Source organism: Chiloscyllium plagiosum, chromosome 5 (genome assembly GCF_004010195.1).
Source record: "Chiloscyllium plagiosum isolate BGI_BamShark_2017 chromosome 5, ASM401019v2, whole genome shotgun sequence".
NCBI classification, from domain to species: domain Eukaryota; kingdom Metazoa; phylum Chordata; class Chondrichthyes; order Orectolobiformes; family Hemiscylliidae; genus Chiloscyllium; species Chiloscyllium plagiosum.
Window position 1 is genome coordinate 122,170,739 of NC_057714.1, and position 20,125 is coordinate 122,190,863.

General features: G+C 44.8%; 1 protein-coding gene across 1 annotated transcript in view; it reads right to left on the reverse strand.

Moving 5' to 3' along the window:
• The window catches only part of shrprbck1r (sharpin and rbck1 related), a 47,627-nt gene extending 37,496 nt beyond the window's left edge, over positions 1–10,131 (reverse strand). The window contains exons 1-5 of the mRNA XM_043690970.1: positions 9,784–10,131; positions 3,966–4,140; positions 2,319–2,474; positions 1,738–1,876; positions 914–1,004 (exon numbers count right to left, since the gene is read on the reverse strand). Of these exons, the coding sequence (XP_043546905.1) occupies positions 914–1,004; positions 1,738–1,876; positions 2,319–2,474; positions 3,966–4,140; positions 9,784–10,005 (783 nt within the window). The 5' untranslated portion in view covers positions 10,006–10,131. The remainder of the gene's footprint in view (positions 1–913; positions 1,005–1,737; positions 1,877–2,318; positions 2,475–3,965; positions 4,141–9,783) is intronic.
• Positions 10,132–20,125: the final 9,994 nt, after the last annotated feature.

Here is a 20,125-nt window from a genome sequence, read left to right on the forward strand (position 1 = left end):
AACGAGTTGTGAGTTCATGGAATGCCCTGCCAGTAGCCGTGGTGGACTCTCCCTCATTATGGGCATTTAAGCGGGTATTGGATAGGCATATGGAGGATAGTGGGCTAGTGTAGGTTAGGTGGGCTTGGATCGGTGCAACATCGAGGGCCGAAGGGCCTGTACTGCGCTGTATTCTTCTATGTTCTAAAATTATTGCCCCCTCATTAATGACCCTTCGACTGACGGGCAAAGCCACTTTCTCTTCACTCTGTCCACACCCTCATAATTTTATATACCTCACCAGATTCCGCACCGAACCCCACCCCACCCCCCCAACATTCTCTGCTCCAAAGAAAACAAGCCCAGCTTATCGAGCCTCTCTTCATCGCTGACATGCTCCATCCCAGACAGTATCCTGAAGAATCTCCTCTGCATCCCTGTCAATGCAATCACATCTTTCTGGTAGTGCGGTGGCCAAATCTGCAAACAGTACTCCAGCTGTAGCCTAACCAAAGTCCTGTACAGTTCCAACATAACCTCCCTGCTCTTAGAATCAACACCATGACTGATAAAGGCAAGCATCCCACATGCCTTCTTAACTGCCTTATTACCCTGTCCTGCTACCTTCAGGCATTTTTTGACAAATCACTCCAAGTTCCCGCTGTTCCTCTGAGCTTCACAGTGTCTTGCCATTTATTGGATGATGTAACAAGACATGGGAATACTCAAAGCACACCACCTCATAGTTATTAAGGTTAAATTCCATCTGCCACTGATCTGCCATATGACCAATCCATTTATATCCTCCTGAACCTAACACCTTCCACCTCACTTTTAGCCTTCGTGCCAATCTTGGTGTCATCCATAAACTTACTTAACATTTCTTCTCCCCTCACCCACCCTTCCCGAACCTCATTAAAATGGGTTTAGTTACCTGTTGTTTTAATGTGGAAACTGTTGCATAGGGGAAGACCTTCACAAAAATGGTGGCAGAAGAGGTAGCATCCTCCACTTCAACTCTCATACTAAAGGGAAAGAGGAAAAACAACAAGGCCTTAACCTGGAAGCAATGGAAAAAACATGCAAACTTTTCTGCTGTCCACTCGATGAGTTTCTACAGAATGAGGCAGCACAGGAGAGGGGCCATTCGGCCCATCAAGCCGAGTGCACAAAATATTCTGGCTTTTCATTTTCTCACTCACTGAGTGGTCCCAATTGTTAGGAAAGCGAGTGCTGATTATACCTCACCGATAGTTAAATCCTGAACCAATACCCAGTGGACTCAGCAACACGGTGGAATCAACAGATGACTGGGGTTGTCTCTCCAGAAGCTCAAAGGAAGGCACTTTTGCAGCTTGTTCATTTAAATAACGGCACACCAAATATCACACTCAAAACCGCCCCACACCTCATCTCACTTCCGTGCTGTTCTCCAGAAGCATGCAAATATCTCCTCCTCAACTACTTATCCATTTCCCTTTTGAAAGTTACAACTGACACTGCTTCATTTGAGGCAGCTAGTTCCAGACCACAGCCAAAGAAACAAGGGAAGTTGAGAATATTTTATTATACTCTGCTGTGAATACTCTGGTTCCTGTCACTGGGGACAGTTGTTTACTCTATCAGAAGCACTTTATGAATTTCAGCATTGCTGTTTTACGTAAACATTCTGGCTTCCTAAAAAGAGTAAAAAGCTCTTCTTTTACAGTGGTGTGTACTGGATGCTGAATCATGTGTAGAATGTGAACATGTAGTTACCTAATCTGTTGATTGGGATAAACATCCTTCATCCAGATCCCAAGAGACACTTTCTGTTGAGCTAGACTCACAGCACAGTCAGATGACAAGACAGAATCACCTGCCTCTATCGCCTTGGCAAGTTGCTGAATCAGATCCTCTAGCAATTGAAATAAATAAAAATAAGTTGCATGTGAGGACTAAATTTACCAGCACAAGAGTAAAGAGTTACATACAGAATAAAGCTCCGTCTGCTCTTCTAAACTGAAAGTGAAGCTCTCTCGACAATGCTTCCTGACATCATCCGTGTACAACCTGTTTCACATTTAATGCTTCCTGGTTCTGATTCTTCCCACAATAGAAAAAAATAGTTTGTCTCTGTCAACTTTAACAACACTTTAGGCATCTTAAACTCCATTTACATTACCACTTAAGCTGTATACTCAACACAATAGACTCTGCAATTTTCCTTCAACATAACCTTGTATTCCTGCAAACATCCCAGTCAGCATGGGCTGCACCCTCTTCAAAGTCATTAGCCCCTTCCTAAGGCACGGAGTCCAAAGCTGGAAACTCTAGCTAGGGGCTGGCCCAAGTTTTACCTGTTCTGGAGATGTCCATTCCTGACCTCGGGATGTTGTGGCCAGCTCCAAGCAGCTCTGCTCCTGCCCTGGGACCTCCCTCTGTCACTGGTTGAGCTGACAGTACTGGGATTCCTGTTGACTCACTGTGGTTCTGTGCACCAGCCGAGGAACTTGCTGCAGGGAGACAACATTCATTGTGATCAAGCAAGGTAAGCACGTGACGGCAGCTAATCTCCCTTGTAAATTCATTCACGAGATCTGGGTGAGCAGCATTCATGACTCAACAACATTACTGTGAGTCTTGAGTCACATGCAAGGATCAGGTCAGGATAGCAGATTTCCTACTCTGAAGGTCATTACTGAATCAGATGAGTCTTCATAACATTTCCCATATTAGGTTCGTGAATTCAAATCTCAGCTCCTGCCCTGGCAAGATTCGAACCCATGTCTCAGAATATTAGCCTGAAGTCCAGGCTTACCAGCCCAGTGACATTACCACTATGACACCATCTCCACCCATAACATTCCTCAACAACTAAAATCAAGGACTCTCAGATCAAAGATTATGGGTCAGCACCAAGGGGGAGCACCGCACTGCCTGAGCGTCAGCACTGAGAGAGCACAGCACTGTCCAAGGATCAGCGCCAAGGGAACACTACACTGTCCAAGGGTCAGCGCCAAGGGAACACTACACTGTCCAAGGGTCAGCACCGAGGGGGAGCGCTGCGCTGCCTGAGGGTCAGCACTGAGAGAGCACAGCACTGTCCAAGGATCAGCGCCAAGGGAACACTACACTGACCAAGGGTCAGCACCAAGGGAACACTACACTGTCCAAGAGTCAGCACCGAGGGGGAGCGCTGCGCTGCCTGAGGGTCAGCACTGAGACAGCGCCAAAGTGTCTGAGGGTCAGCACTGAGAGAGCACTGCACTGTCCAAGGGTCAGCATCGAGGGGGAGTGCCACGCTGGCCGAGCATCAGCACCGAGAGAGCGTTGCACTGTCTGAGGGTCATCACTGAGGGAGTACTGCACTGTCCAATGTCAGCACAGAGAGCACCGCACTGTACGAGGGTCACATGCAGGCCAGAGGATGGCAGTCTCCTTCCCTAAATGACATCAGTGAACCAGATGGGTTTTCCAAACAGCTGACAATGGATTCATCATCAGATTCCCAATTCCAGAAATTTTTTATTGAATGAAAATTCCACCATCTGCTGTGGTTGGATTTGAGCCCGGGTTCTCAGAACATTACCTGTGTCTCTGGATTAACAGTCCAGCGATAATACCACTAGGCCATTGCCTCCACTGGTATCTCGTACCAAACAGCGGCCTTTTCCCCATAGCTATGTACACCAAACTATCTCTATCCAAATAATCAGGGAATGCCTACACCACATTTTCAGGCAGGGTAGTCTAGACTCTCACTATTCACAGTGTGAAAAAGCATTTTTCTCACATCACCATACTTCCTGTGCACCTCATTTTAAACCTTTAAATTCACCCTCAAACCTGAAGGGAGCGGCAACACAAAAGGAAACAACTGGTTCATTGAATCCCTGCCCAAGTCTCAAAGTTTGGAGACCACAAGCCAAATTTATGAGCAACTTTAAAGATAAATTCATCTCTTGACAGGGTTCCCGTCCTCCCCACCCTTCTACTTCACCCACCTTTCTCAACTTCCCTCAAAGAGCTGGTGATGATGGTTGACCATTTCTGAGCCTCCTTCTCATCTTCAAAGTGATAGGTTAGCTGCTCACTTGGTTGGCTCTTTGTACTAATTCCATGGCAGGTTGCACTTTTGAATTCATAGATGATATCTTTCAAATTAAATTCATAAAGGCTCTGCAAACAGGACAGAAACAGGGGTGCATGAATAATATTCAAGTGTAGTAGTGAAACATTTACAGCTCAAAGTCAAATCTGCGCAGGTTGGTGTGTTGAAGTGTCTGTTGGACAATTCCTCACATAGTGACACAGAAAACTGGACAACTTCAGCAAGGTAGGCACACGGTGTTGAATTCAAAGACATGCCTTCACTAGGAGGTCTCTGGGGGTGCTAGTGGAAGTAGAAAGCTGTTGTGTTTTGATCATGAGGGGCATGGCTAAGGTGAATAGCCAAGGTTTTCTTTCATAGGGTGGGGGATTCCAAGTCTAGAGGCCGAGGTTTAATGAGAGAGAGGAAAGATTTAAAAGGGACTATAGGACCTTCGTGAAAATATAAAACATTATTTCTTTACATTGTGTCGGACTTTACTAGAATAGCAGCAGAGAATGGGCACGAAGAAGTCAGAGAGGGAGTGAAACAGAGAGTAGACCATAAGACATAGGAGCATAAATTAGGCCATTCAGCCCATCGAATCTGCTTCATTTCTGAGAATCATGGCCTAGATTAAAATGAGAAGTCTGAAAGCTTGGGGTCAGGTTATGGAACAAATGGAACAGAAAAACATAGAAAATAGGAACAGGAAGAGGCCATTTGACTCCTCAAGCCTCTACCATTCAATATGATCACAGCTGACCATCCAACTCTGTACACACTTTCCCCTGTACTTTACCCCCAACATCCTTTAATCCCTTTAGGCTCAAGTGCTATGTGCAATTCCTTGAAATCATACAATAATTTGGCCTTGTCTGCTTTGTGGCAGAGAATTCCACAGACTCACCTTTCTCTGAGTGAAGACATTTCTCCTCACCTCAGTCCTACCTTATATCCTTGGACTCCAGGGTGGTCTCACCAAGGTCCTGTATAAGTGCAGCATGACATCCCTGCTCCTGTACTCGAATCCTCTCACTATGAAAGCCAACATACCACTTGCCTTTTCACCACCTGCTGCACCTACCCTGGGCAAAAGACCTTGACTATTCACCCTATCCATGCCCCTCATGATTTTCTCAAGCTTTATAAAGTCATCCCTCAGCTTCTCATGCTCCAGGGAAAAAAAAACCCAACTATTCAGCCTTTCACTACAGCTCAAACCCCCCCCCAATCAAGTATCAATGGTTAGACAAGGGATAGTGAAGAGTTAACCACATAGCCATTCCTTATCCAATAAGGATGCCCCTTTTTTGAAGGTCAACAGCCAGGGGGAACATTCTAACCAAGCTCACTCTGTCATGCCTTATCTTCTGCAAAAACAGCCTCCCAAAGTACATTCGGTCCCCCCAGCGTAGGGACCAAGTCACAAGGAGCAAGGACAATACACTGAGCTCAGTACAAGTAACATCACTCTGCAAGATGTGCCAGGTGCTATGGATGATGATATGCAAGGAGAGGAAAAGGATGGTGTGTGTTTCATTTCCTATACATCCATGGGGCTCTCAGTAAAAGGAGGGAGAGAGGCATGATAATAAAATGGAAACAGTCCAGGACCCCACCAACAGCAGTGGAAGGGAATTCTCAGAGGACAACATTTGAGGTGAGTGAGGGGACCCAGGTTAGACAAGAACAAACAATGTTCCAAGTATCACACCAAAGGGCAAGAAGACTCAGGGCCTATATTCTGTCTCTGTCTATTTTCGCCAGTGAAGAATGAAACAGAATTCTGATGAAAGGTTACATTCAAGTTCCAAATATCTGCAGAATGTTCCCGGAAACAGCAGTGCTTGGCCTGTTTTTGTCACAGCTGTAATCTTGGCAAGTGCAGACAGCAATAATTACTATTTGGAGGAATGACGTAGAAGTTGACCAAAGTGAGAATGAATTCAAACAGGTGGGAGAGGTGGGTTCTAAAGCTGGGTCCCCAAAGAAATGAGGAATCAAGTGATTGGACTGGAGAGGGACGGAGGTGCAGATTATTGCATATCCGTTGTGAACCAGTGATCTCTAAAAACAAGAAAATGGGAACTGTTAAAATAAAGACGTCTTTGACAGAGTCAGACAGAAAAGGCAAGAGATTGAACAATGGGGTGGAAAAAAAAGACAGGGTTGATTTAGAAAGAAAGCAATTCAGTGGGGCAAGAGTACACTGAAATGACAACACAGCGTGCTTCGGCAGAACTGAGCAAACAATGCATTGTGCAAGTTAACATTCAGACTGACCCTCTGGCAGCATGGCGCTCCCTCGGCGCTGACCCTTCTGCCTGACTCTTCTTTGGAACCGAAGATCATTGGACTTCAAACATTAACTGTTTTTCTCTTCATAGGCACTGTAACATTCAGACTGACCCTCTGGCAGCATGGCGCTCCCTCGGCGCTGACCCTTCTGCCTGACAATATGTCAGCCAATGAGCATCTTCAAACTAGAGCACCCAGAGCAACAAGATTCCACTTTGGTCCTACATGTGGCTGAAAGTGCCTTCTATCCCTGAATAAGCACACAATTTGGCTAGAATTTTCCCCATTCTACAACTCAGTACAGACAGAACTGCTGGGTATTGTCGTTTTACAAAAAAAAAAACAAGGCGGGGTTTAATTAAATAATTCCTCTCACACAAGGTCACTAAGCAACCCTGCTCAGGAATGTGGAACCACAAGTATGAGGTGGACAGTAAAAGAAACTGAAAGCTAAGGTTGTTCTCCCGCAAATAATTAAAGCTGAAAACTGTGGTGAAAGCGAGCAGGGCTGCAGTATCTGTGGAAAGAGAAACAGAGTTAATGTTTCAAGCTCGATGACTCTTCTTTGGAACCGAAGATCATTGGACTTCAAACATTAACTGTTTTTCTCTTCATAGGCACTGGGTTTCTCCAGCAATTTCTGTTTTCCTTTTTGTAATCTGTTAGCATTATTCCAAAATTTCTAATCCTACAACATAACAGGAGTCCATAAATCTGGCCCCATAGTTCAGTTCAATATCATCTGGTATGCATCTGCATTGCATATACCCTGCTTTGCTCCATACCCCTCAATACCCCTGACATAAAAAACCTATCAAATCAGTTCCTTCTCTCAAATGGCCGGTGAATCTATGTAATTCTTTACCACCAAAGGCTGTCAAGGCTGAGTGATTAAGTACGTTCAAGGTTTATATAGACAGATTTATAATCAGAAAGGTTACTGGAATGTTGGCCCTTATTTCAAGGAAATTGGAGTATAAGAGTAGTGAGGTCTTTCTGCAACTGTACACGGTGCTGGTGAAATTGTGTCTGGAGTTTTGGAACTCTTATTTAAGGAAAAGATATCATTCTATTGGAAGTGCTTCAGAGAAGGTTCACTAGGGTGATCCCAGGAATGGAAGGATTGTCTTTTGAACCAAGGTTAAGCAAATTGGGTCTCTACTCCCTGCAGTATAGAAGAATGAGAGATGATCTCATTGAAACATATCAGATTCTTAAGGGGGAGCACAAGACAAGACAGCATAGTTTCAAAGTAAAGGGACACCAACTGAAGACGGGGATGAGGAGGAATTTTGTCTCTCAGAAGTTGAGTGTCTTTGGAACTCCTTGTCACAGAGAGCTGTGTGGGGGGCAGAGACCTTGTGGATATTTCAGGCTGAGATCGAGAGATTCTTGATCAGTCAGGAAATCAAGGGGAAAAGGGAGGAAAGTGGATGCAAGGAATGTCAGATCAGCCATAATTTAATTGAATGGTGGATCAGACTTGAAGGGCTGAATGGCCTACTCCTGTTCCTACTTCTTATGGCCTAAATGAAGCTGAGGATTATCAAATCAGCCAAGACCTCATTGAATGGTGGAGCAGACTCAATGGGCTGAATGACCCACTTCCACTCATATGGGTGGCACGGTGGCTCAGCTGATAGCACTGCTAACTCAGAGTGCCAGGGACCAGGGTTCGATTCCAGCCTTGGGCGACTGTCTGTGTGGAGCTTTCTCCCTGTGTCTGCTCCGGTTTCCTCTACAATCCAAAGATGTGCAGGTTAGGTGATGTGGCCATGCTAAATTGCCCATAGTGTTCAGGTATGTGTTAGTTAGGGGTAAATGTAGAGTAATAGCATAGGGGAATGGGTTTGGGTGGGATACTCTCCAAAGGATTGGTGTGGACTTGGGACGAAGGGCCTGTTTCCACACTGTAGGGACTCTATGAATGCCTTATGGTCTGTACCGCAATAACAACAGCTTATTTTCAGGGTGGAATTCAAAATTCCTACCCTTTACGTGAAAAACTTCTTCTTCATAATACCCCAACCAGACAAGCTCCTGCCTTGTCCTGGCTTCTCTGGTTCTGAAAAGTGACGACCCTCTCTCTGTAACATTTGCAATTCTTTCCAGCGGTTTGGTGCATCAGAGTGTCTCTTCACCCTTTTCAGACAGCAACTAAGAATCCAAATCCACGACCACTACCATCTCGAAGGGCAAGTTCAGCCATACAGGGGAACACCATCACCTGCAAATTCCCCTCCAAGTCACTCACCGTCCTGACTTGAAGATAAATAATCTTTCCTTCACTGTCACTGGTTCAAAAATCTCTCCTTAACAAACGATGATCCACCTACCTTAAGGCGGCAATTCACCACCACGTTCTCAAGAACAATTAGTGATGAGGAACATTGCTGCTCTAGTCAACACACCTACATCCCATGAATTTATTTTTAAATATCAGCCATATTTTTCTGGGATTAGAGACTCAAAGATGCAGACAAAGACAGAAATTGAGATGCATTCCAGATCTTCCACCAGAATTAGATAAATCCATAGTTATGATTGAATTTCAACCACCAAGTGCCAAACCACTCTGAACAACAAAAATATCTATGCAAATCAGTTCAGGATCTCTGAAGGAGGATCACTGGACCTGAAACATTAACTCTCCTTTCTCGCCATAGATGGTGCCAGACCTGCTGAGTTTTTCCAGCAATGTTTCTGTTTCAAAATTTCAGCTCAGTTTACAAACAGATCAAGACAACAAAGATATCTGATACAACACGTAAACTTTCAGAAAAGTCACAAGTGAGATTTTGTCATCCAGCTTGTAACGCATGAAGGAACAGTGCTATTAGTGACAAACAAATCAATGCAGCAGAATTTGGACAAATTACAATCCATAGAATATTTAACATTTTAAATTTAACATACTCAGCTCTTCAGGCTCAAAATACTAAGAATGTATTTATCACTGAACAACAGGACCAAGGGAGCACCAACAGTCAGAATATCAGTACGGAGGGAAATAAGAAACAGAAATGGCTTGAAAATCTCAGCAGGCCTGGCAGCTTCTGTGGAGAGAAATCAGAACTATAGTTTTGGGTTCAGTGAGCCTTCTACAGAACTCAGGGAGCGCCGCGCTGTCGGAGGGAGCGCCGTGCTGTCGGAGGGGCGGCGCGGAGGGAGTGCCGCGCTGTCGGAGGGTCAGTGCTGAGGGAGTGGGCGCTGTCGGAGGGTCAGTGCTGAGAGAGTGGGCACTGTCGGAGGGTCAGTGCTGAGGGAGTGGGCACTGTCGGAGGGTCAGTGCTGAGGGAGTGCCACACTGTCGGAGGGTCAGTGCTGAGGGAGTGGGCACTGTCGGAGGGTCAGTGCTGAGGGAGCGCCGCATTGTCGGAGGGTCAATGCTGAGGGAGTGCCGCACTGTCGGAGGGTCAGTGATTCCTCACCAGGCTCTTCCCGAGGCGGCTGTCCCCGGAGCGGACTCCCAGCCGGAATTCCCCGGGCCGCTCCATGCTCAGCTGCAGGCGCAGGGCCGAGGGCTGATCGTCCGCCATCGCCCGAGGCGCGGGCCCGCGGCCTCCGCACGCTCCTTCCGACACCCGACACGACATCAGCACCGTGACCTGAGCCGGAGCCGGAGCCGGGCCCCGGGCCTCACTGGCCGCCATCGCCCGCTAGAGAAACACACTGTCAGGACGGCTTTCACTGTGACACCCCACCAATGCGATCGGAGTCTCCGTATTCACCGTCCGGCCTGACCTCCCGGTCCATTCACTTTCATTCCCCCTTCCCCAAAACCCTCAAGGGCGTTTACAATGTTCCACCAAAACACAGACAGAACTCTGTCTGCTTAGGGCAAGGACATACTTTGGAACAGGATCAATTATCTGTGCAACTCGGGACAATCCAAATCGCTTTAGGTCGTGACGTAAAATCAGAATTATACTGAGTACTGGAGATCTGAAATTTAACAGACAATGTTGGGCATCAAGTCTGGGAGGGAAAGCAGAGCTAATCTTCCAAGTGGATGGATTCCCTCTGCCAAATCTGTTTTAATTCCCCACTGATCTTGCCAGTCTTTTTGATTTTAATAGCATCACAATTCTGGATTTGTGACTTTAAAAAAAGTAATTCTAATTTCCAGTACAGATGGCCTGATTTCCCATTTTTAAAAGATGTTTCACTCTGTAAAATCACAAAAAAACTGCTTGATGGCAGCCTGTATTTAAAGTATATCTTCTTCCATCACGTTCTCCACAGAATCACGTTGATCACAAGCAGTTCACAGTTATATCCAGTTTCCAAACAATTCAGTTTCTTAAATTTTTCCAATTGGTAACTTCTAATTGTCAAATTTCATAAACTGTACATGTATTCCTCTTGGTCCTAGCTAGGCAAATTCTCTAGTCTTTTTCATTCCTCTTGTTTTCAGTCTTCAAACTGATCATGAGCTACAAACAACATCCTGTGTGATGAAGGATAAAGCCAACAATTCCTTTTTTATTTGGCACAGACCTGGCTGATTCGATTCCTTGCTCTCTAATTCTCATTTAGCTGCATACCACATGAACTTTGTACACAAAAAGCAGACAAATCCACATTGCCAATTACCAGTTTATCACTGCAAGAACTCCTCAGGGCAGTGTCCTTGGTTTATCCATCTTCAGCTGTTTTGCCAATGACCTCTCCATCATAAGGTCATACTTGTGGTGTTTGCAAATGATTCCTCAGATGCTGAAGCAGTCCATATCCAAACACAATAAGACTTGAACAAAGCTTGAGCTGACAATAGCAATAACATTCATGCCACACAGTACCAGGCAATGACCAACTCCAACAAGAGAGAATCTAATATTCAATGGCATTAGCATCAATGAATCCTCCATTATGAATACTATGGATCTCACCATTGATAAGAATCTGAATTGGAACAGTAATATATATAATAAAGATCAAGAGCATGTCACAAGCTGGGTATTGTGCAATAAGTAACTCACTTCTTGGTTCTCCAAAGATTGTCTACCATCTACAACACACAAGTCAGAAATGTGGTGGAATATTCCCCACTGTCTGATGGGTGCAGATCCAACAACACTCGAGAGATTCAACATAAACCTGGACAATATCGTCTGCTTGATTTGCATAATATTCATAGACACTTGCTCCCTCCACCACAGACACTCAGTAGCAGTACCTTGTACAAGAGGAACTGCAGTTATTCACCAAGCTTCCTTTGGCACACCTTCTAAACCATAAGACCATAAGACACAGGAACAGAAATAAGGCCATTCAGTCCATCAAGTCTGCTCTGTCACTCAATCATGGCTGATAAGTTTCTCAACCCCATTCTCCTGCTTTCTCCATGTAACGCTTGATCCCCTTGATACTCAAGAACCTATCTATCTCCGTCTTAAATATACGCAATGACCTGGCCTCCACAGCCTTCTATGGCAGTGAATTCCAGAGATGCACCACTCTCTGGCTGAAGAAGTTTCTCCTTATCTCCGTTCTAAAAGGTCTTCCCTTTACTCTAAGGCTGTGTCCTCAGGTCCCAGTTTCTGTGACTTTTACTGCCTGAAAGGATAAGGGCAGCAGATGCACTAAAACACCACCATCTGCAAGTCCCTCCATTGCTACCCTAATTGGAATACATCGGTGAGATATTGATGAGGTGATAACGCCAGACAAGTCATTCTGAAGACACGGGATCAAATTTCTCAAGTAAGCTGGTAGAATTAAATATAATTTAAAATTCATGAAAATATGTAAAAACACATAACATAAAAAAAGCAAAGAATTGCAGATCATGAAAATTGAAACAACTGGAGAAATGCAGCATGTGTGGCATCATCTGTGGGGAGAAAGCAGAATTAGCGTTTCGGGTCCAGTGACCCTACTTCAGAACCCATCTGGGTCCTTTGGGAAAGGAAATCTGTCATCTGTAAGTGGCCTAAATGTGACTTCAGACCCACTGTGGCTGACTCTTATCTACCTGCTGAAATAGCTGAGTAAGACATTCAGTTCAAGGCCAATTAGAGAAGTGTAACAAATGTTGGCCTTGCCATCTACACCCATATCCATGAATCCCACATAGACTTGAGGTTATGTTCAGATCAGTGATGGTCTCATTAAGTGGTGCATCAGGCTCGAGGGCTCAGTAGCTTAGATTAGAGTGATGCTGGAAAAGCACAGCAGGTCATGCAGCATCCGAGGAGCAAGAAAATCGACATTTCGGGCAAAAGCCCTTCATCAGGAATGCCCGAAACTTCGATTTTCTTGCTCCTTGGATGCTGCCTGACCTGCTGTGCTTTTCCAGCGCCACTCTAATCTAGACTCTGGTTTCCAGCATCTGCAGTCCTCACTTTTGCCTGGCTCAGTAGCCTACTCTTGCTTCTTGTTTGTATGAAAGAATGACAAAACAAATTACTGTTCCTTCACTGTCACTGGATAAAAATTCTAGAATACCCCCCCAACTGCACTGTGGGTGTCCTAACCCCTTTAGGACTGCAGCAGTTCAAGAAGGCAAAACATCATCACCTTCTTGAAGGTAATTAGGGATGAGCAATGATTGCTGGCCCAGTCATCAATGCCATATCCCATTAATAAATAAAGACAAAAACAACAACTGCTATTGACCTGTGATACATCTGGGTTTATAGGGAAGCCTATAACCTGATCTCAAAATGGCTCCCACTTATCCCGCCTGTCATTGCCAGAGGGATCACAGTAGCTTTGTATCTATTTAGAAATGCTAATCAATTATCATTGGTCACAAATAAAACAAAATACTGCAGAATGCAAAATGCTGGAAATCTGAAGTAAGAACAGAAAATGCTGGAGAAACTCGACAAGCGTCTCAGTGGAGAAATAAAAAGAGTTAAGGTTCCAGTCCAATCTGACTCCTCTTCAGAACCCAGGGAAACATCTTCCTATGTGTAAGACAAAGGAAGACAGGGAATATCAGCTAGGAATGACGATGTGTACAGATCCAATCTACTCAACTTCTCTTCAAATTGAATTTATTGTCACGTGTACCGAGGCACAGTGAAAAGCTTTGTCTTGCAAGCAATACAGGCGGATCACAGAGTTAAGTAGCATAGATAAATAAATAATAGGTAGACGGTGGCAAAAAGAAAAACACAGGTACAGGCGAATGTTAAGAGTTTGTGAGTCCATTCAGTATTCTAGCAACAGTAGGGTAGGAACTGTTTCGAAACCAGCTGGTGCGTGTGTTCAGGTTTCTGTACCTTCTCCCCGATGGTAGAGGTTGTAGAAAACATTGCCCTGGTGGGATGGATCTTTGAGAATGCTGGTGGCCTTTCCTTGACAGTGGGCCTGGTAGATGGATTTTATAGATGGGAGGTTGGCCTTTATGATTGTCTGGGCCATGTTCACCACTCTCCGTAACCATCTCCGATCTTGAATGCTACAGTTGCCATACCAGGTAGTGATACATCCAGACAGAATGCTCTCAATGGCACACCTATAAAAGTTGGCAAGGGTATTGCCGTCATGCCAAATTTCCTCAGCTGCCAGAGAATGAAGACACGTTGTTGGGCCTTTGTAACCAGTGCATCCACATGAAGAGTCCAAAAAAGTTTGTTGTGGATGACCACTCCCAGGAGCTTGACACTCTTCACTTGTTCCATCTCTGTGCTGTTAATGTGTAGGGGGGCATGAATAACATCCTGCCGAAAGTCAATAATGAGTTCCTTGGTTTTGCCGGCATTGAGAGCTAGGTTTTTCTCAGTGCACCATTTTTTCAGGTCTTCCACCTCCCGTCTGTAGTCTGTTTTGTCGCCATCTGAGATTCAACCGATCAGGGTGGTGTCATCAGTGAACTTGTTAATGGCATTAGTCTGGTATTTGGTGACGTAGTCATGGGTATACAATGAGTAAGTATGGGGCTGAGTATGCACCCCTGGGGGCTTCCAGTGTTGATTGTTAGTGAACTATTGTCCCCAATCTTCATTGATTGTGGCCTGTGGGTCAGGAAACTGAGGATCCAGTTGCTGAGAGTGGGGCTTAGTCTGAGATCACTAAGTTTAGTAATCAGTCTTGAGAGGACAATAGTGTTGAAGGCTGAACTGTAGTCAATGAGTAGGATTCTTAGCTGTTCTTGGTGTCAAGATGTTCTGGGGAGGAGTGAAAGGCAAGTGATATGGCATCTGACGTGGATCTGTTGGTCCAATAGGCAAATTGGAGTGGGTCAAGAGTAGTGGGGAGACTGAAGTAGATTAATGCCATGACCAGCCTTTCAGAGCACTTCATGACCACCGAGGTTAGGGCCACTGGGCGGTAGTCATTGAGACTTGCTGCATGAGCCTTCTTAGGCACAGGGATGATGTTGACCCTCTTGAAATAGGCAGGGATTGTTTCAGGGAGAGATTGAAGATGTCCGAGGAGACCTCTGCCAATTGATCTGCGCATGTTCTGAGTGCACAGCCTGGAACTCCGACTGGTCCAATCGTTTTCCTTGGATTCACAGGAAGGAAAACTGATCTGACCTCTGGCCCATCAAGTCTGGTCTGTCATTTGATCACAGCTGAAATGTTTCTCAACACCATTATCCTGCCTTTTCCTCATAACCCATGATCCCCTCACTAATCAAGCACCTATCTATCTCTCTCTTAAATACACTCAATGACATGGCCTCCAAAGCCCTCTGCGGCAAGGGGTTCCACATATTCACCACCCTCTGGCTGAAGACGTTCCTTTTCATCTCAGTTCTAAAGGGCCATCTCTTCACTCTGGGGCTGTGCCCTCAGGTCCTAGTGGATATATTTTCTCCATGTTCACTCTATCAGTACTCTCAGTATTCTGTAAGTTCCAATCAGATTCCTCCTCATCCTTCTAAACTACATTGAGTACAGATTCAGAGTCCTCACCGCTCCTCATATGGATTGAATAGAATAGAAATTTATTGTCACATGTACGTTTACATGAAAAATACGATGAAAAGTTCACCCCACCATTGTGCCTCCATCAGTGACAGAAGACATACATAACAATAAATAAAAAGTAAAATTAAGACAACGTCCATCACAGTTCAGTTAACAGCTCCCAGACTTGGAGAAAGCTGATAAAGGAATGATGGAATATCCTGAAGATATAGGAAAATGAGATCATCTGCCAGGCTGCAGGAATACCTGAAAGCTAAAGATGAAAAGAGCTTCAGACGAGAAGAGACCTCCAGGCTGGGTTAAGACCACCCTGCAGGAACAAGACTGCCACACCAGGATACCACCATGCTGTGTCAAAGCCGCTGCCTCTCCTCCTTCAAGCACCCGGGCCCATCTGTGGACTCGGAGCCTCAGCCTAGCCTGCAATTGCATGCCAGTGGAGTCATCCTGAGACCTGCTCCTTGCTTGCCAGGATAGGCCAGGCTGGGGTAGAGCCACATCCAGTTTGTCCTGGTGTTGCCACCGCTGACAAAGGCCTCCTCCCTTACCCGCCAGTCTCCAGACCAGAATAAAAGGAAACAAAGGAAAAAAGGAAAAGAAAAAAGCCAGAGAGAAAAGAGGAAACAAAGAGGAAAAAAGCCGACAGGAGCAGATGAGCTCCGGGCTCAGCCCACCTACTCCACCACCATCTGATATACTTTGTACTCTGTAAGCTCTTCATTGCTGAATTACTCTTTTAAACCTCCTCTGGACCCCCTGCAATGCTAACACATCCTTCACAAGGCAGCAGGAGGCTCAGTGGTTAGCCCTACTGCCTCACAGCACCAAGGACCTGGGTTCAATTCCACCCTTGGGCATCTGTCTGTCTGGCGTTTGCACATTTTCCCTGTACCCGTGTGGGTTTCCTCCAGGTACTTCAGTTTCCTTCCATAGTCCAAAGATGTGCAGATTAGGTGATTCAGCCATAGGAAATGCAGGGTTACAAGGGATAGGGTAGGGGGTGAGTCTGGGTGGGATGCTGTTCAGAGACTCAGTGTGGGTTTATTGGGCTGAATGGCCTGTTTCCATACTGTCAGTATTCCATTCTTTATGAAAGTACGAGCAGCATTGATAGGATGGGAACAACATGGATATGGTGGATAGTGGGAGTCTTTTTCCCAGGATGGAAATGTTAAAACATAGGAGATGTGTGTTTAAGATGATAGGGGGGGAATTTAAAGGAGATGTGCAGGCATGTATTTTTACATTGAGGCTGCCATCTGGTAGCAGATTCAATAACAAAGTTTAAGATGCATTTAGACAGACATATGAACAGACAAGGAACAGAGGGATATGGACCATGTGCTGGCAGATGGGACTAGTTTAGAATGGCAACATGGTCAGTACAGAAATGGTGGGCCTGCACTGAACTTTTCTAAATATTTTAAGTGTTTTTATGGCTCAGTTTTGTGAAGACAACTTTTTGTTTGAAAGGCAGGGGTGAGTCAATGTGAGCCAGTCACTGACCCTGCTATCACTGATTGGTAAAGAAAAGGACAATGAGGGAAACTGGGAGGAAAGAGAGGACAAACGTAAAGTGAGGGGTCAGAATGGAACAGAAAGGGAAGGATGTGCTGAACAATTTGTCTTTTCATTATAAGTTTCTGATTGGCCAAATGCGTTCCTTTCTGTGTTGTGATCACAATCTTTCTGGTCTATATTTTGTCATCACAGTGGTCAATGATCTTATGAATTTCCTGTTGTCTTAAGCTGAAAACACATGACAATCCACACACTTCCTCCAATGTGAGAGAAATGAGTAATTGCTTCACTTGTTAATCCACAGAACTGTGCAAATTCTCAGCCTACCACTTCCTCACATTTTGAAACCAAATTTGAAGTGAGCTAATTAGCATTTCACATTTCTGCAGTGTTTCTAATACTTTTTTCCGCAGACACTAAAGAAAAACCCTTGTGGATGCAGGAGTTAAGAGTCATAGAGATGTACAGCACGGAAACAGACCCTTCAGTCCAACTTGTCCTTGCCGACCAGATAGCCTAAAAAAACTAGTCCCATTTGCCAGCATTGGCCCATATCCCTCCAAACCCTCCCTATTCATATACCCATCCAGATGCCTTTTAAATGTTGTAATTGTACCAGCTTCTATCACTTCCTCTAACAGCTCAATCCACACACATACCACCTATGCATGAAAACGTTGCCCTTCAGGTCCCTTTCAAATCTTTAAAATAAAAACAGGAAGTGCTGAAGAAACTCAGCAGGTTTGGCAGCATCTGTGGAGGGAGAAACAGAATTAACATGCCAAATCCAATGTGACTCTTCTTCCAAATGTGTTGTATTTATATCGTGCCTTGCCTGTGCCCTTGTGCCCTTGACTATATATGCCCTGCCTTACAATCTGACTTGCTTTTTCTTCTTTCTTTGTCTGTTTATCACCCCACTGTACCTCAACTCTATATCCCAGCCCCCTGCCAAATTAGTTTAGAAATTTCAAAAGGGTGACAACTTGAAGCTGCAGGGGGAAAGTGAGGACTGCAGATGCTGGAGGTCAGAGTCGAAGAGTGGGATGCTGGAAAAGCACAACCAGTCAGGCAGAATCTGAGGAGCAGGAGAATCGACATTTTGGGCAGAAGACCTTCATCATTCCTTATGAAGAGCTTATGCCCGAAATGTTGATTCTCCTGCTCCTCAGATGCTGGCTGTCTGGCTGTGCTTTTCCAGCACCACACTCTTCAAACTTGAAGCTTCCACCACAATGACCATAATGATGGTCAGGCAGAGTGGTGGAAATAAAGGAAAGAGAAGGAAGTAACTTTTGTATATGGGACATTCTGCCCCACATGTCTAAAAACCAGCAGATCGAGAATTGGTTTGTTTGCTCCAATAAAGACCCTTGGGAGAAACTCGTGTCATTGAGTGTACGTCATCCTCAGCTGGCGTGATAATTGACAACAATGCAAGGTGCACTACAGGAAAGTAACAAGCCTCCTTTGAAAGCTCCTTCCAAACCAACAACCTCCAATACCTCGAGGTATAAGGGCAGCAGACGCTTGCTCCATCCTGACTTGGAAATGTATCACTGTTCCTTCTATGTCACTGGGTCAAACTTCTGGAACTGACTCCCAAACGGCATTGTGGGTCCCACCTTAAATTCTGACAATAGTCAGGATAGCAGCTTCCCATCACCTTCTCAAAGGTAATTAGGGATGGGGATCAAATTAGGATTGCCTAACCAGCAACACCCACAACCTATGAAAGAATAACGTTTAAGCAGTTAGTTTTCACAAATAGATCATGATAAAATAAAATAAACATTGTATGAATGTAGGAAGTTTTCACATTTTAACAAGCCTGTTTGAAACTGTTAAATATTAAAACTATTTTTACTACTAGAAACATAGAAAATAGGAAGAGTAGGCCGTTTGAGCCTTCGAGCCTCATTTGCCATTCAATATAATCCTGACTGATCATCCAAATCAGCACCCTCTTCCTGCTTTCTCCCCATACCCTTTGATCCCTTTACCCGAAGAACTGTATCTTATTATTGTTTGAAAAGATTCAATGTTTCGGCTTCAACCACTTCTTATGGCAGAGAATTCCACAGGCTCACAGTTTTTGGGTGAAAGAACATTTCTTCATCTCAGTCCTAAATGGCCTGCCCCATTTCCTTAGACTATGACCCCTGGTTCTTCATACCCCAGTTATTGGAAATATCCTTCCTGCAATTATGCTGTCTAATCCTGTTAAATATACCACATGCCTTCTTCACCTCCTGCTGCACCTGCACACTCATATTCAACAGCAGGTTGACAGGGACATCCAGGTCTTGTTGCTCATTCCCCTTTCCCAAAGTATTACCATTCAGATAATAATCTACCTGCCTGTTTTTGCTACCAAAGTGGATAATCTGACATTTATCCACATTGTTCCACATCTGTCATGCATTTACCCAGTCACTCAACTTGGCCAATTCACACTACAGCATCTCTGCATCCTCCTTACAGCTCACTCTCCCAATCAGCTTTGTGCTGTCTGCAAGCTTGGAGATATTTCATTTAGTTCCCTCACCTAAATCATTAATATATATTGTGAAAAGTGAAGGTCTAAATACTGATCCTATGGTATCCGAATAGTCTCTGGCTGCGACTTGCAAAAAGTCACACTTATTCCTAATCTTTCTTTCCTGTCTGCCAACCCATTTTCTATACATGTCAGCACACTACCCCCAATGCTGTTTAATTACTTATGTAGGATTAGTGAGTTTTGAGAAGATTTGTAGCTCAAGTTGAGATTCTGGATGTAGGTTTGCTCACTGACCTGGAAGGTTCATTTCCAGGCGTTCCGTCACCCTCCTAAGTAACATCTTCAGTGGGCCTCCGGGCGAAGCACTGCTAATGATTCCTGCTTTCTATTTATATGTTTGGGCTTCTTTGGGTTGGTGATGTCATTTCCTGTTCTTTTCTCAGGGGTGATAGATGGGGTCTAACTCGATGTGTTTTGATAGAGTTGGAATGCCATGCTTCTAGGAGTTAGACAATATACAAAAGGTGCAGGAGTAGGCCATTCTGCCCTTCGAGCCTGCACCACCATTCAATATGATCATGGGTGATCATCCTTAATCAGTATCCTGTTCCTGCCTTATCTCCATAACCCTTGATTCCACAATCCTTGAGATCTCTATCCAACTCTTTCTTAAATGAATCCAGAGACTGGGCCTCCACTGCCCTCTGGGGCAGACCATTCCAAACAGCCACCACTCTCTGGGTGAAGAAGTTTCTCCTCATCTCTGTCCTAAATGGTCTACCCTGTATTTTTAAGCTGTGTCCTCTGGTTCGGCACTCACCCATCAGCAGAAACATGTTTCCTGCCTCCAGAGTGTCCAAT